Source organism: Hydra vulgaris, chromosome 04 (genome assembly GCF_038396675.1).
Source record: "Hydra vulgaris chromosome 04, alternate assembly HydraT2T_AEP".
Lineage (NCBI taxonomy): Eukaryota > Metazoa > Cnidaria > Hydrozoa > Anthoathecata > Hydridae > Hydra > Hydra vulgaris.
In genome coordinates this window covers 47,467,211-47,481,076 of record NC_088923.1, presented here as the reverse complement: position 1 = coordinate 47,481,076, position 13,866 = coordinate 47,467,211, and the positions used below count along the sequence as shown (strand labels likewise).

General features: G+C 28.8%; 1 protein-coding gene across 1 annotated transcript; it reads right to left on the bottom strand.

Moving 5' to 3' along the window:
• Window positions 1-4,074: 4,074 nt before the first annotated feature.
• LOC136079852 (steroid 17-alpha-hydroxylase/17,20 lyase-like) lies at window positions 4,075-12,274 on the bottom strand. The gene is made up of 3 exons (XM_065796499.1): window positions 11,732-12,274; window positions 9,048-9,251; window positions 4,075-5,234 (listed from the first exon to the last, which is right to left on the bottom strand). Exons 1-3 carry the CDS (start codon window positions 12,045-12,047, stop codon window positions 4,267-4,269), a joined length of 1,488 nt encoding a protein of 495 aa, XP_065652571.1. The 5' UTR covers window positions 12,048-12,274; the 3' UTR covers window positions 4,075-4,266.
• Window positions 12,275-13,866: the final 1,592 nt, after the last annotated feature.

Sequence of the window (13,866 nt, the reverse complement as noted above, 5' to 3'; positions counted from 1 at the left end):
TAACCCGCACCACTTGCTTATGAAGCAAGCAATCTACCACTACACCACTACAGCATATATATTTTTATATAAGTTTTGCTTTGCGTAATTTATGGACGATCCTTTATTATCACACATTTTTTATGGTTTGGATCATCAACGATCAACGACAACATTAACGACATGGGTTTTAAAGTGAAGAGGCAAAAAAACACACTTTTTTTCTTTTAGAAAAAAAGTGTGTTTGTGTGTGTGTGTGTGTGTGTGGGGGTAAATAATGGTGGGACATAAGCACCACGGGCACTTATTGCGCACACAACTGGTACAGTAGCACCTCTTTCTCCACTAGTCATTTTTGAAACTTGTCGTTTGTCTTCTGTTGCAATTATTTTTCCTAGCTTATAGACATTTGTGATTTTGGTTTTATCTATATTCCAAAGCTGTTTGGCTGAAAACTTATTTTCCTCAAATAATATTTTGCATGTTAAAAATCATTGAATTAGTTTTGGCTTATTGAAGCCAACAGCTGCTTACACTGGTGACTTGTGGTGTTCGAATAGAAAGTTGAATCATCGCAACCAATCCACTCCTGCCATTTTTGACTTGTTATTGAAAGAATTATCGATCCCCATTTGCGTTGAAAAACCATACGCTAGACGAAGCACATCTATTGTTGTCAAGCCAAATAATGCTCTCTGCATAATCTGAATTCAAATTCTTTACTAAAAACAGGAGATTTTTTACCCAGAGACAAACCACCAACTTCCTTTACTTTTTCCCTTACTTACCTCCGTCTCCATGACGTTGTAATGTCTTTTTATAAATTCTAAAGTCTGATACAACATTTGTCAACTGCAACCCATTTTCATAGCATGTAATGCAATCATTTGTTGCACCTCTTTGTGCTTTTCGAACATAATTTCTCACCATTATTTATGTTTTAATATGTAATCTAAAGAAATATGAAAACCTAAAAATTTAGATTTAATTTATATAGAAAAAAAAAAAACATACAAATTATTAATACAATATTTAAGACAAATAAAGAAAACTTTTTAATTAAGAAGTTAAATAAGAACATACTTAAGAACTATTAAGATTAATAATAGGATATTGACATAAACAAACAAAGCCCTATTTACAAACATACAAAATATATAATAAAAGTATATATGGTTATAAATAGTTTTGGTAAAAAATTTTATAACTTAAGTAGATGTTACAAGTAGTTTGTTAAGTTAAATAATATCACTTACTGAAACTTTAAGTTAAAAAAATATAAAAATGTCGCAATACTACTTTTCTTTACTTAGCCATAACATATACCTGAAACTCAATATATAAAATTTAAAAAAAAACATTTAAAGATATATATAATGCATCTAAACCAATTTATAATCAAAGTCAACGACTAATTAACTAAGCGCTTTTTCGTTACATAAATCGTTGTTTCGTTCTTTTAAAATGGCAGAAATGCAATTAAACCAAGGCAAGAAGGAATCTTACCTCACGAAACAGAGGACATCGTACCTCATCTGTAATAAGTCCGAATTTAATACAAATAAAACTAACTTTATCGCTCGGATATTAAACTTTCTTTACTTTATATTATTTCTTACCTTAATCGCATAATTATTGACTGTCCAATAAAGGTTTGGAATTTAAAGCAACTTACTAAGTAAACCCTCTAAACAGTTATACATCGGATAAAACCTCAACTAATAGAGTATTAAAAACATTTTTGTTTTGTGATACTATTTTAACTTTATCAATAGTATAGTAGAGGCATAAAACATTACTATTCTATGTTAGGCTTACAAATGCACAAAGACTTCTTGCCCCACCCTACTCTACAGTTAATTCCTGATAACTCGAACCTCAAAGGGACAAAGAAAAATGGTTTGATTTTACAAATGTTTGACTAAAGCGAACTCCTGTTAAGTCAAACTTTGGCTAATATAAGATATTTGTTTGAGTTAAGGCGATTTTTATTTATTCAATGATGAAGTATATACATTTAATTTACACCGTTATACTGTTCTAAAGAAAGAAGTTACGGATTGTATTCTCACAGTCAAAAGAAAAAGTTCAAAAAAGTTTAGCGGCACAATGACTTTCTTATTATTTTGTTATAAAATTGCCTTTAAAAGGTAGCGGTAGTTTAGAATTTCATTTAACTATAAAAAAAACGTTTTCTTAACGGTTTTATTATGATTTACCTTTTAACAGTTTTATTATAGCATTATTTTGCGTCTGATAACGATTATCTATTCAGATCTAAATACAACAAAAATATAAAGAAATTATAAGGTTACATTTATTTTTGTGTTTATGGAGTGGGCTCTTTTTTTTTTTTTTTTTTTTAAATGTCAATATATTTAATTTCTATACAAAAAGTTTGAGTTAACCGAAAAAAATTTTTTTTTTTTATAAGGTGCCCCAATAAGGCTTGACGGTCTTGTCACAGAGCACCGCGTGCATTTAACCTGGAAGTTCACGCCTCCTTCCTTACCGTGATGCGAAAATTTTTCGTTTCGAACCTAGATTTCCTGCTTATAAAGCAAGCGCTCTAACCACTGCGCCACGGCCGCACCAAATACGGACGAAAAAATGGCTCTATATAAGGAAGTTCGAGTTATCTAAGATTCGACTTAGAGAATTTTAATAGTAATTGATTAGATTTTAAGTGACAGAAATGAAACAGTTCGAGATAATAAAAGTTCGAGTTTTTGACTTGCCGGTAAATAACTGTAATTAGTAATACAACAATGATAAACAAAAATTTACTGCGTTATCAAGTTTTTAATACTTAAAATTAAATCAAAAATTACAGAATGTAACCTTGTTACCAATAGGGCTGTCGAAAAATGTGAAAATGCCTGCCTGGCTATCTGAACGAACAGGCGGGTACCTGTCAAAAAAATAACACTTTTTATAAAAGTATTATTTTTTCAACGGGTACCCGCTTTACTCAAGTTAGAATACCCAAACTAAATTAGAACAACTTTTTATAAGAGTTTTTCTTATTTAACATTCAATCAAAACTTTGATTTCAATGATTTAATTTATTTAGAAATGTTTTTTTTTTTTAATTTTATTTTATTTTAAATGGCTTAAGAGGCTTGGTGACCCTTTAAGATAAAGACAAATTATCTTTTTCTTACCCCTGCTATTTGTTTGTATATTATGTTTTACGGCTTGAATAAATTTATACGGTAAAAAATAAAAATGTCCAGGTTACACAAGTCCCAGTTACGGTTTAGAAATACTAGCGTCTCCACTGTTTCGGGCGCCAAATATGCAAGTAGTTGATTAACTAAACGCGCAACGGACAAGAAAGCATATTCGGATGGTACCGAAGTTGTATATATACACATGTTTTTGCAAGCTAAAATAACATAATTATATCTTCCATTTAACTATTCAAACTTCCTGCTAGTTTATGCAGGTTAAACAGTTCGTTTGAAATATTCAAAAGAAAACAACAGGTTTTAACGGAATGTTTATTTTATAACTATAACGTCTATAAATTAAAAGAATTTACAATATACAATGAAACAATTAAATGATTTCGTGGTGATTCGTACTTAAATTAACATCCCAGATTTTAAAAAGATAAAAAAAATATATATATATCTAAAAATTCAACATTTAAATATCAAAATATTCTAAAAATGCAACAATAAAAATATCGAAATGTCCTGCAAGTAACGATCGACATGCCAGTATATATATATATATATATATATATATATATATATATATATATATATATATATATATATATATATATATATATATATATATATATATATATATATATATAGATATATATATAGATATATATATATATATAAATATATATATATATATATATATATGTATATATATATATATATATATATATATATATATATATACATACATGTATGTATATATGTCCGTATACATATACATATATACATACATATATACATACATACATCTATAACTATCTATCTATCTATATATATATATATATATCTATATATATATATATATATATATATATATATATATATATATATATATATATATATATATATATATATATATATATATATATATATATATGCAATTCCATCGTTACGTACCGGCCATTTTGATTTATATATAAAACTATATAAAAAAAGTTATTTTAATAATATTTAAAAAATTCAACGACGCTACTAATGGCCTTGATGTTTAATACCCAATTTCTTTTATTCGAAGTTTTTGGAATGAATTTTAAATAAAAAAAATTTTAATTTAATTTCTTTGAATAGCCATAACTTTAAATTCAGAAGGAGTGCGTGTGAAGCCAGATTCACCATTTAAGCTTGGTAAGTCTTCCTTAGTTGGTTTTTCAAACCGATAATCTTTTACTAACCGTGATATAAATATAAACAACTCTATTTTAGCTAAAGTTTCTCCCAAACAACTACGTGGTCCACTTGAAAATGGTAAGTACGCTTCACCAAGTTTCAAACTAAATTCACCAGATTTTTCCAGCCAACGTTCTGGATAAAAACTCATGGCATTATTCCAATGAGTTTCATCGTGATGTATGCTCCACAAGTTTGGTAATATAATAGCACCCTTTGGAACAGGTTTACCACAAATGCTACTGCTTTCCATTGCTTTATGAGCTACACCCAAAGGTGCTACTGAAGACAGTCTGAGTGTTTCATGAATTGAAGCTTGCATCAAATGAAGCATAGGGCGATCGCTTAAACATGGATAACGATTTCCGGATGTTATCTTTAAAATTTCATAATAAAGTTTATCTTGATATTCTGGCCAATGCAACATATAAACAATAAACCAAAGAACAGTGTTTGACGACGTTTCTGATCCAGCAATTATAAAATCGCTTAAAAGAAACTCAATGTTATCATCTGTGATTTTCTCATGTGAATTGCTCTCCGATGCTGAATCCAAAGAGACTTTTATTAAGGAATCAGTCACATCGCGTAAATAATTCTCATCATAAGAACTACGATGCTCTCGCAGTTTCCGCTTTAAAATCGGATCACGAAGTCTTATTATTTCCTGTATACTTCTTGAAGCAGCTGAAGGAAAAAACCGCAGCCATGGAATAGAAGATATAAGACTGGTTGCACTAGATGCTTTAACAGACAAATTTGTATATTTTATGATATCTTGAAACTCTTGATCACTTTCATCATAGCGATGGTTAAAAAGTATTGTGCAAATTATGTTGAGAGTGCTTAGCTCTAAAACAACAAACGTTACTATTGTAAAAATACGTCGGATCAAAAAATCACAATAACAAGTTAAAAAAAATACAAATAAAACCATTAAATATTATTAAACTACCAATGTTAGTAATGTTCTTAAAACATTCCTAACTAAATTGCATCGCTTCCTCTTTTCTACAAATACATTAATGTATGCTAAATCAATATATATGGTTGCTAATGGTTGCTGCTCAAAAAGAGCTATTATCACTAGTACCATTAATCAAAACTCTCGTATGACTCGTCGCTTAGCAAAGTCTAATTCTTTTACTGTATCTGTCCTTGGATGCTCTAAGAACTTTATTCGTCTGGTTTTTTTCTCTGCACTCAAAAAGGTAGAAAACTCTATTCTCTATTGCTCTTAAAAATTAATTTTAAATGTTGGAAATGTTTTAATTAGTTAAGTTATACATCTTTGGTACACTTTGTTACTTCGAGGAACCAATTTTTGAGACCCTCAAAAATATTTTCAATGAAAAATCATTATATAATATATATAGCATTAAACTCTTTGTTGTTTGCTTTAATTCTTAAGTTTAGCGCTACGATTTTCATATAGATTTGCTCTAGGATTTTCCTTCGTGCAGGATTATTCTCCAAAGGATTTAATGTTGCAATTGTTAATGATTGTGTAAATTGAACTTTACGAAATGTCAATAATTTTTTAGATGGAATTGTTGTGCAGCAATTAATACAATCATGAAAGTAATATTTTTAACAACTCCCTAAAAAATTTTTGAACTAATTTCGGGGCCCCAAAATTGTGGAACCTTGGGCTGCAGCCTAGTTAGCCTATAAGAAAATCCGGCCTTGAATAGCCCTAATACACTGTAGTGTCCAATCATTCGTGTTTTGAGGTGGCGAAAGGTTTCATAAAATTAAAAAACACTAGGTAATTAAAGAAACATGACAGAGAAACATTTCTTTTAGTCCGATATAATTAAATCCACTATTCTGTGGTGAAGTTTGTTTGTTATAGCTGTACACTATGTTTTTTTGGAGATATTTTCCTTCATTTGATTTATTGGATTTTTTAGAGACACCAATTCTTTAAATTCTTGCAGATTCAATTATATTGGACTAATAGAGAATACTTTGAATGACCTTTGGTGCAAACACAAAAACTCATCCTAATACTAGAATAAAGCAAATTCAACAGAGCTTTCCAAATTTATGTGGAAACTAAAAAGTAGGGATATACAAACCCTATCGTAACATGAAAAATTGTTCATAAAATGCAACCATATAAACTCGAAAAAAAATTATGCAACCTTTGCTTAACTAAAAAGTTCATCACATAATAACATCAAAAATAAAGCTATTAAATAAAAGAAACGAGCTGGTATCAAAATGTTGTCGTAAAAACAAATTTGTTTTTTTTTAAAAAAAATTAACGTCATCAAAGCAGATAACGTATTCAACCTGCAGATCCACCTGATAATACTGGTAATTAAATAACAATATATGTATATAATAACCATTTAGTGTTATATGTCTTCTATGCAAATGTAATGTTGTCAATGCCAATATTTGAATGTTATCTTTACAATGTCAAAGTTTGTAGTTTTCTTCAACATGAATGGACTTAAATTTGTATGAAATTATGCATCCTCAAAAGTATTATATTTTAGATTTTAAAGACTGGGTTTGTTGGGGTTGGCAACCCAGTCTTTTTGAGCAAAACTGTATAACAATTAATCTAATGCTTTTAAAGTCTAGAGTATTAAAAACGTGTATTCAGACATCAATTGTCATGATTAATATGAGTTGTATAAAATGAGTGGATGTCCCACCTCCGGCAACTCCTATCCAAGAAATTATAATTGAGCATCTAATCTTGAAGATATTATACTCTTCTAGAAAGAACTAGATAAATTTGTTTAATGCCTCATTAATTTTCAGGACGAGGGAGACCTACAGTGGAATTTTCTTGTGGATCATACTGGACGAAGAAAAGAAAATTGGTATGCAGCCAAAAGTCCACAGATGAGCTGCTATCTGCTGCTATAATGCATCTCAAGATGGATGGAAGGTTAAAAGATGCACAGGTATTGAAGGAAATACTCAGTAGTAAAGATGATGGAGTAGTACAGCAGGGTGGTTGCTATAGTAATACAGAACATGAAATGGCAAATTAGGGGAGATGAAAATAAATTGAAGATGAAAGAAATTAAAATATTGTTCAGCGAGGATTAAAGGAGAAGATTGTTTGGTCGTGGATGTTCCTAGATCTGGCAGATCTGGAACATTTAACAATGGTAATACAGCAAGACGTTTTTTCAGGTTTTATCAATAAAATCAAACCTTCCCTTATTATTTTTATAATTTAAGCTAAACTTTATATGATTAAAATATTTATAAATAAAAATGTTTTCAGGATTAATCTGTTTCTGCTGAAGTATTGGGTATCGACAAAGAACTAACTAAGCATTTGTACATCGTACTATGTACTGTCTCCTGAATGGAAGAGGAAACCCTGAGGCTCTGGATATCTATTGCAAGGAGACAGCCCAATGTTTTGTTTATCTATACCCCTTGTATAATATGATGCAGGGTTTACAAAAACTGTTAGTACACTCTCACCAGGTAGTTTGCAACAAAAGCTTACCTATTGATATGCTTTCTGAAGAAGCACAGGAAAGCAGAAGCAAAGATAAAAAACTTCAGAGAATTCTTTACACTTAAAGTTTCTAGAAAAAACAAAACCTAAATTTAATGAGAAGTCTTCTGTGTAGCTCAGATCAAGTGATCAGCTTGCTGCGAAGCAGAAAGAAAGTGGAATTACTTCTTCTGGAAGCAGTTAAACTTTTACTTGTAGAAAACTTGTAACTTGTATAAACTTGTACTGTTTATATAATTTCACAATTCAAAACATCTTAAATTTTTTATATGGAATGCTAATTAAATGTAATTTGACCCTTAAAAACAATATAGTTCCAATGGCGCAAACTGAATTTTTTATGCTGTTACAGATTTAACACTTTCAGACGTCATGCAAACTCCAAATTTAAGTATGTTTATGCTAATGTTGAATGATGATACTTTCCAAAAAGTTGCGGTGATTGAAGCCTGGGAACAAAATTACTCCAAAAAGTTATTCCCTTTACCCCAACAGTGAGGGCAATAAGTTAATGAATGAATTTTAAACTATATTATACTAAATTTGACTAATAATAATGTTAGCATGTTTTAAATTTCATGGAATAATATTTTAGATTTTGAAAGTTATGACTAAAAAATTTTTTAACCCTCCCCAAAGTGAGGGGATTGTAAATTTTATATGGTCATAACTTTTTATCTCCATGAAATTTAAAACCAGCTAATTTAGTTAAATTTAGTATAAAACTGTAACAAAAATTAAATCATTAACTCATTGCCTGCACTTGTGGGGAAAAGGCGATAACTTTTTGGGGTATTTTTGTTCCCAGGCTCCAATCATTGGATTCTTTTGCAAAACGTTATCATTTGACATAACCATAAACATACTTAAGTTTGGAGTTTGTACAACGTCTGAAAGTGTCAAATCTGCAAAACCAAAAAACCAAAATTGTCCCACTAAACAACTCGTTGTTTAAAGTGGTCAAAATTATTATATGAATATATAAATAATATATGATAGATATGGATATATAAACAATACATAAATATTATTAACTATATATATATATATATATATATATATATATATATATATATATATATATATATATATATATATATATATATATATATATATATATATATATATATATATATACCTGCCTAATTATAAAAATTAACTTCACTTACCCATAATATTTTTTAAAGATGCTGCTTTTCCATTAAATGAAGATAAATTTTTATTTATGTGACTGTATTCATCTATAGCTTTTTTTTCCATGCCATCTAATCCTTCTGCATAGATTTTCAAAGAAGAAGATGCTAATTTTCGTAAAATTTTAAAATGAGGTGATGGATCACTCATAATGAGCCCATTTAAAGACCTATTCCAAGCTAAAAACATAAATAATAACTTAAATGTTTAAAAAAGATATTGAAATTATGTTAAACAAAACTTAAATTATAAGTTAAATAAGTCGAAACACACAGCAAACTATTGAGTCCTTTTACTTTTTGCTTATTTAGTGAGTATAAAAGTATATTGTTTAGAAAAAAGTATATCATAAGGTTAAATATTATACTTACAAATAAAAAAATTGTATTTAAAGTTGATCTATTTACTTTTTTTGTTTTTATTTTTACAAAATTCAATCCTCATCTCACAAGGCAACAAGTTGCCATCATTTAACTTGAAAGTTAATAGAAAATAAAAAAGTGAGTTACAGGTGTAAGAAAATGGCAATCATGATAATCAACTTTTAATAATCATGAAAAAAGAAAGTCATCCTTTGCAAATGCTAATGTTGCAATGGATTGTTTAGATGATTTTCTGGATTAAAACTCACAAAACAAGACAAAGCTCATCTGCAAGCTGATAGGGATAGCATCACAACCTTAACTGGTACCTGGTTGATGGAGCTCGATGTCAAGAAATGTAAGGTTATGCACATCAACAAACACAATGTTTTGTCACAGATTTACTAAATGAACAAGCACATTGCTAAAAGCAAAACATTCAAAAAATACCTAGGCATTTAAATTACTAACAACTTAAAGTATGAGAATCAAGCCAAAATTTCCACCGCCAAAGCCAATAATGTCCTTGGAAGCTTATTTAGCAGAGACACCAAAATATGGAAAACGCTTTACACACAAAGACTTTTCTACCATTTGTGAGTCAAACCAACCTCCAGGCACTTTCTGTAAGAATTGTTTTGTTAATGTGAGTTGTTAATGTAAACAATTCTTGTTAATGACAGTAAAAAAAACATTGATGTTCAAAAGCTTTTCCAAATATCTGGAAAACCTAACTTTTTTGACAAAATACGTGATTTAGTAATCTGAAAATATTATTCTTATTAAAAATAAATTTAAATACTACTCTATATTATCATAAGTCTATTATTCTCAAATTACTTAATCTTGTGTTTTGATCAGTCTCCAATTAAACCACTTAGATTAGTCTCATATCAAATCAATGGTGCAATAAGACAACACACATCAATATCTTGCAGTTATAAAAAAATGACTTGTGCTCAAGAATTGCTTTGTGAAAAAGATTTTGAAAAATTATTATGTCTAAAAAGATAACCAACATGAGAAAAAGAAAACCATAGCATTCTCTTCCTGAATTCAGAGGATTATGTAGTAGGAGCAAAGTTTAACAGAAAGATAAAAAACATAAGCTCAAACATCATCACAAAAAAATCCCAAAAGAAGCCCTAGCCAGCTTTAAAGTTGTAATTAAAAGTGATTGTATGAATCTGATGTAGAAGAAGTCAAAGGTAGAGCTTTTAGCGAGACCTTAGCATGGTGATCTTATTAAACTTTGTTCCAAAACCACTTTGAGTGGTTAACTACTCAAAAGAGAACTAGGTGAAACTGAACATAAGCTAGGGTCATAATAATATAAGACAAAATCTTGGAGTGAAGGTAAGTGAATAAGATTGTCTGGAAAGTAATTCACAAATATCAAAAAAAACAAAAATTTTGAGCATTAGACTCAGCAAGGTCCATGTTACTAGCCAAGTCATTAGTGTGATGAGCATTTAAAACACCAATAACAACAATATTGGACAAAAAATAAACAGAAATAACTTGATAAAAAAACATCAGGAAGAGTACAGATTTGGGATGAAGGAGAATGCTAAAAAACAAAAAGATGATTGAGTGAAAAGCCTAACCTAAATAAAAAAAAAAAAATAAACAAAAATCTTAAATCTGAATTCACAAAATAAATAATTGAATTGATATATATGTCTAGGCAAAGCATGTAAATATTGAAGTCTTTGCACATCAAAAGACATTATCAACAGATAACAATTTTTGATTTAGACATAAAGAGATCCAAAACTGTTTCGACAGCTGAATATTAGCATTAAAGTAAGCAATAACAACATCATTAGCTTAGATATAAAGAGAAAAAGCTCAGTTATTTGATCAGAAACAACATCAAAAAGCGTGCAGAAAAAGGAGATCGATAATGAAAAAAAAAAGAAAGATAAAGTTATTTTATATCACTTTCCAAGGATATAAAATAACTTTCCAAGAATATAAAATTTCTTATTGTGTTCCTTTCTTTCCTGCGTTTTTTGTTATTTTTATTCGTTTTATTTTAAACTATATGAATAATATAGTTTAAAATGAATTATATAATAAATAACATCATATTATGATGTTATTTATTACATTATTTATAATAAATTAACACCTTATGATAAAGTGTTTAATTACTTAAAAAATTTTAAACTATTAAACTACTTGCAAAAACCTTAAAATCAAATTATTTATATAATAATATTTTCAAACTTTTGTTTCAGAAAAATATTGATTGAATACGTTTAATTATTTCATATAAGTTTAATATAACTTACTTTTACTAGAAAGCCTTGGACGACCAGCAAACTGCGAACCTTTTTTAATCAACACTTCCTTTATACCTTCTAAATTGTTTACAACTACATACCTAACTGAACCAATGCTAAATCCAAAAACATCACCATATATCTTTCCAAGATTAACAAACTCCTTATAAGATTCACCTTTTCTTAAAAGATGAATATTTCCTGTAAATGGTAGAGGAATTGGTCCATGCGGATAACTCAAACAATCATAAAGATGTTTGATGTATGCCCAGACAATCCAGATCAATGGTGGGAACAGAACCCCACAAATAATCTCTAGAAGCATTTTTCCTGTCAATTTAAAAAAAAAAAAGTAGGGGCCTATTTAAATAGGTTTAGAGAAAAAGAGCCTATGGACAATCCTAAACCTTTAAAAAGGTTTGTGGTTGCCCATAAATTTCTCTCCAACAAAAACAAAGTTTTTAAAAAAGTTGGAGAGTTTTTTAAAAGTGATCTTAAGTTCTTTTACGCAGCTATTATCATAAAACAAGAATGAGCTTTTCTCATTTCTCAAAAGGCTCTGCGAGGAAAAACTTTTAAACTTTTTTTGTTTTATTCATAAATAAAATTTTGCGTTGCATAATTTATGAACGATGGCTTAGTAGAAGAAAGTTTTACTCTGACTTACAAATTATACATAATTATGCTTACAAATTACAACTTTACTAATTATGCTTACAAATTACAACTAATTATGCTTACAAATTACAACTAATTATGCTTACAAATTACAACTCCACTTACAAATTATACATAATTATGCGTTTAAGTGACATTTCTTGTTTCATAAATTACGCAACGCAAAATATATTTTAAAAACAGAAGTGGGAGATATTAAGCTCTTAAAAGCGGCGATTTTCATTACACTTAATGAGCTATTTTTGTTTTTTATTCAAATTCATTTATAACTTAGGGATTTTCATTCATTTATATCTTTTTTGTTTTGTTTATTTTGAAAGTTTGCGTTACGTAATTTATGGACAATCTCTAAGTTATGAAACATCAAAAACAGCATCGTAATATTTATAACTTACATAATTTTGCACATATTATTAATACAAAAAATGCGTTTATTAGTTAAAAAAGTCACGTGTCAAATTAGTTTCTTAGTTTAGAAATTGTTTTGACACGTGACTTTTCGTTTATCTAACTTTGCAAAACTAATTCCCACGTTTCACTCCGAGTTTGATTTTTTAAGCAATGCCGGGTTTGGGGTACCCAAACGTGTCGAACTTGGGGTAGGTAACCCAAGTACGGATATCTATATGGATATCGACCCATGTACGGATATCGAAAGTTTTAAAAAAATTATTTTTGCATATTGCGGGTTTTTCTAAAAAAAAAAATTTTTTCACGGATTTATCCGTAATGTAAATTTAAAAAAATCAATTTTAATTATTGAAAGTCGTTTTTTATAAGAATGAGGCAAAATCAGCAACTTGAAATAGTTAAGTTATTGGATTTTTCGAAAATTTCATTTCTTGAGATTATTTCATAAGAAAAACCTGAAAATTGGAGACCATAATTCAAAGCGGTTAAAAAGTTATTGCGGTTTGAAGTTTCATAAAACGTTGACTTTTTTCAAAGTTTTCTATGTTTTGATGTAGGAACTTCACGCAGTTAAAAAAGTTGTTTGAAATGAGAAGAAGTGCTGAGTTTTTCTAAAAGAATATAGTATCAAGTTTCATACATTTAGGAAAAAAATTGAGTTTTTAAAATATCTGCAACATACGTTTTCTTGATACCCAAAACTACCCAAGGGGCGTTCAATAACGCAAAATCTGTACTTTTGAGCACCAAGTCTCTGGTTAATCAAGGCTTATATTAGTATGTTATAAGTTTTCAAAAAAGGAAATCTGTGTTTTATTTTACTGTAAATACAGTCAAACTGATTAAAAACTCAACTTAGTCTAAAAATCATGTCACAAAACCTCACTTGCTTTAAAGACGATAAAACTTATGCTAACTTTGAAAAGCAAAAGATCAACGTGCCAACGAGCTATTGACTAATAGTTTTTTGAAAATGGTTTCATTACCTTTATACTTTCAATAAACTAAAAGACTTCAATGGGTGGTTTTGCCTAAAATGAAGATATCTTTAATTT

Bases quoted from the DNA above. Each gene is read 5' to 3' on its own strand.
- LOC136079852 (XM_065796499.1), bottom strand. From the start codon at position 12,047: ATGCTTCTAGAGATTATTTGTGGGGTTCTGTTCCCACCATTGATCTGG. The intron at 9,252-11,731 runs GTAAGTTATATT...TTATGTTTTTAG, and splicing joins TCCAAGGCTTTCTAGTAAAA to CTTGGAATAGGTCTTTAAAT. The intron at 5,235-9,047 runs GTAAGTGAAGTT...TTGTTGTTTTAG, and splicing joins ATCTTTAAAAAATATTATGG to AGCTAAGCACTCTCAACATA.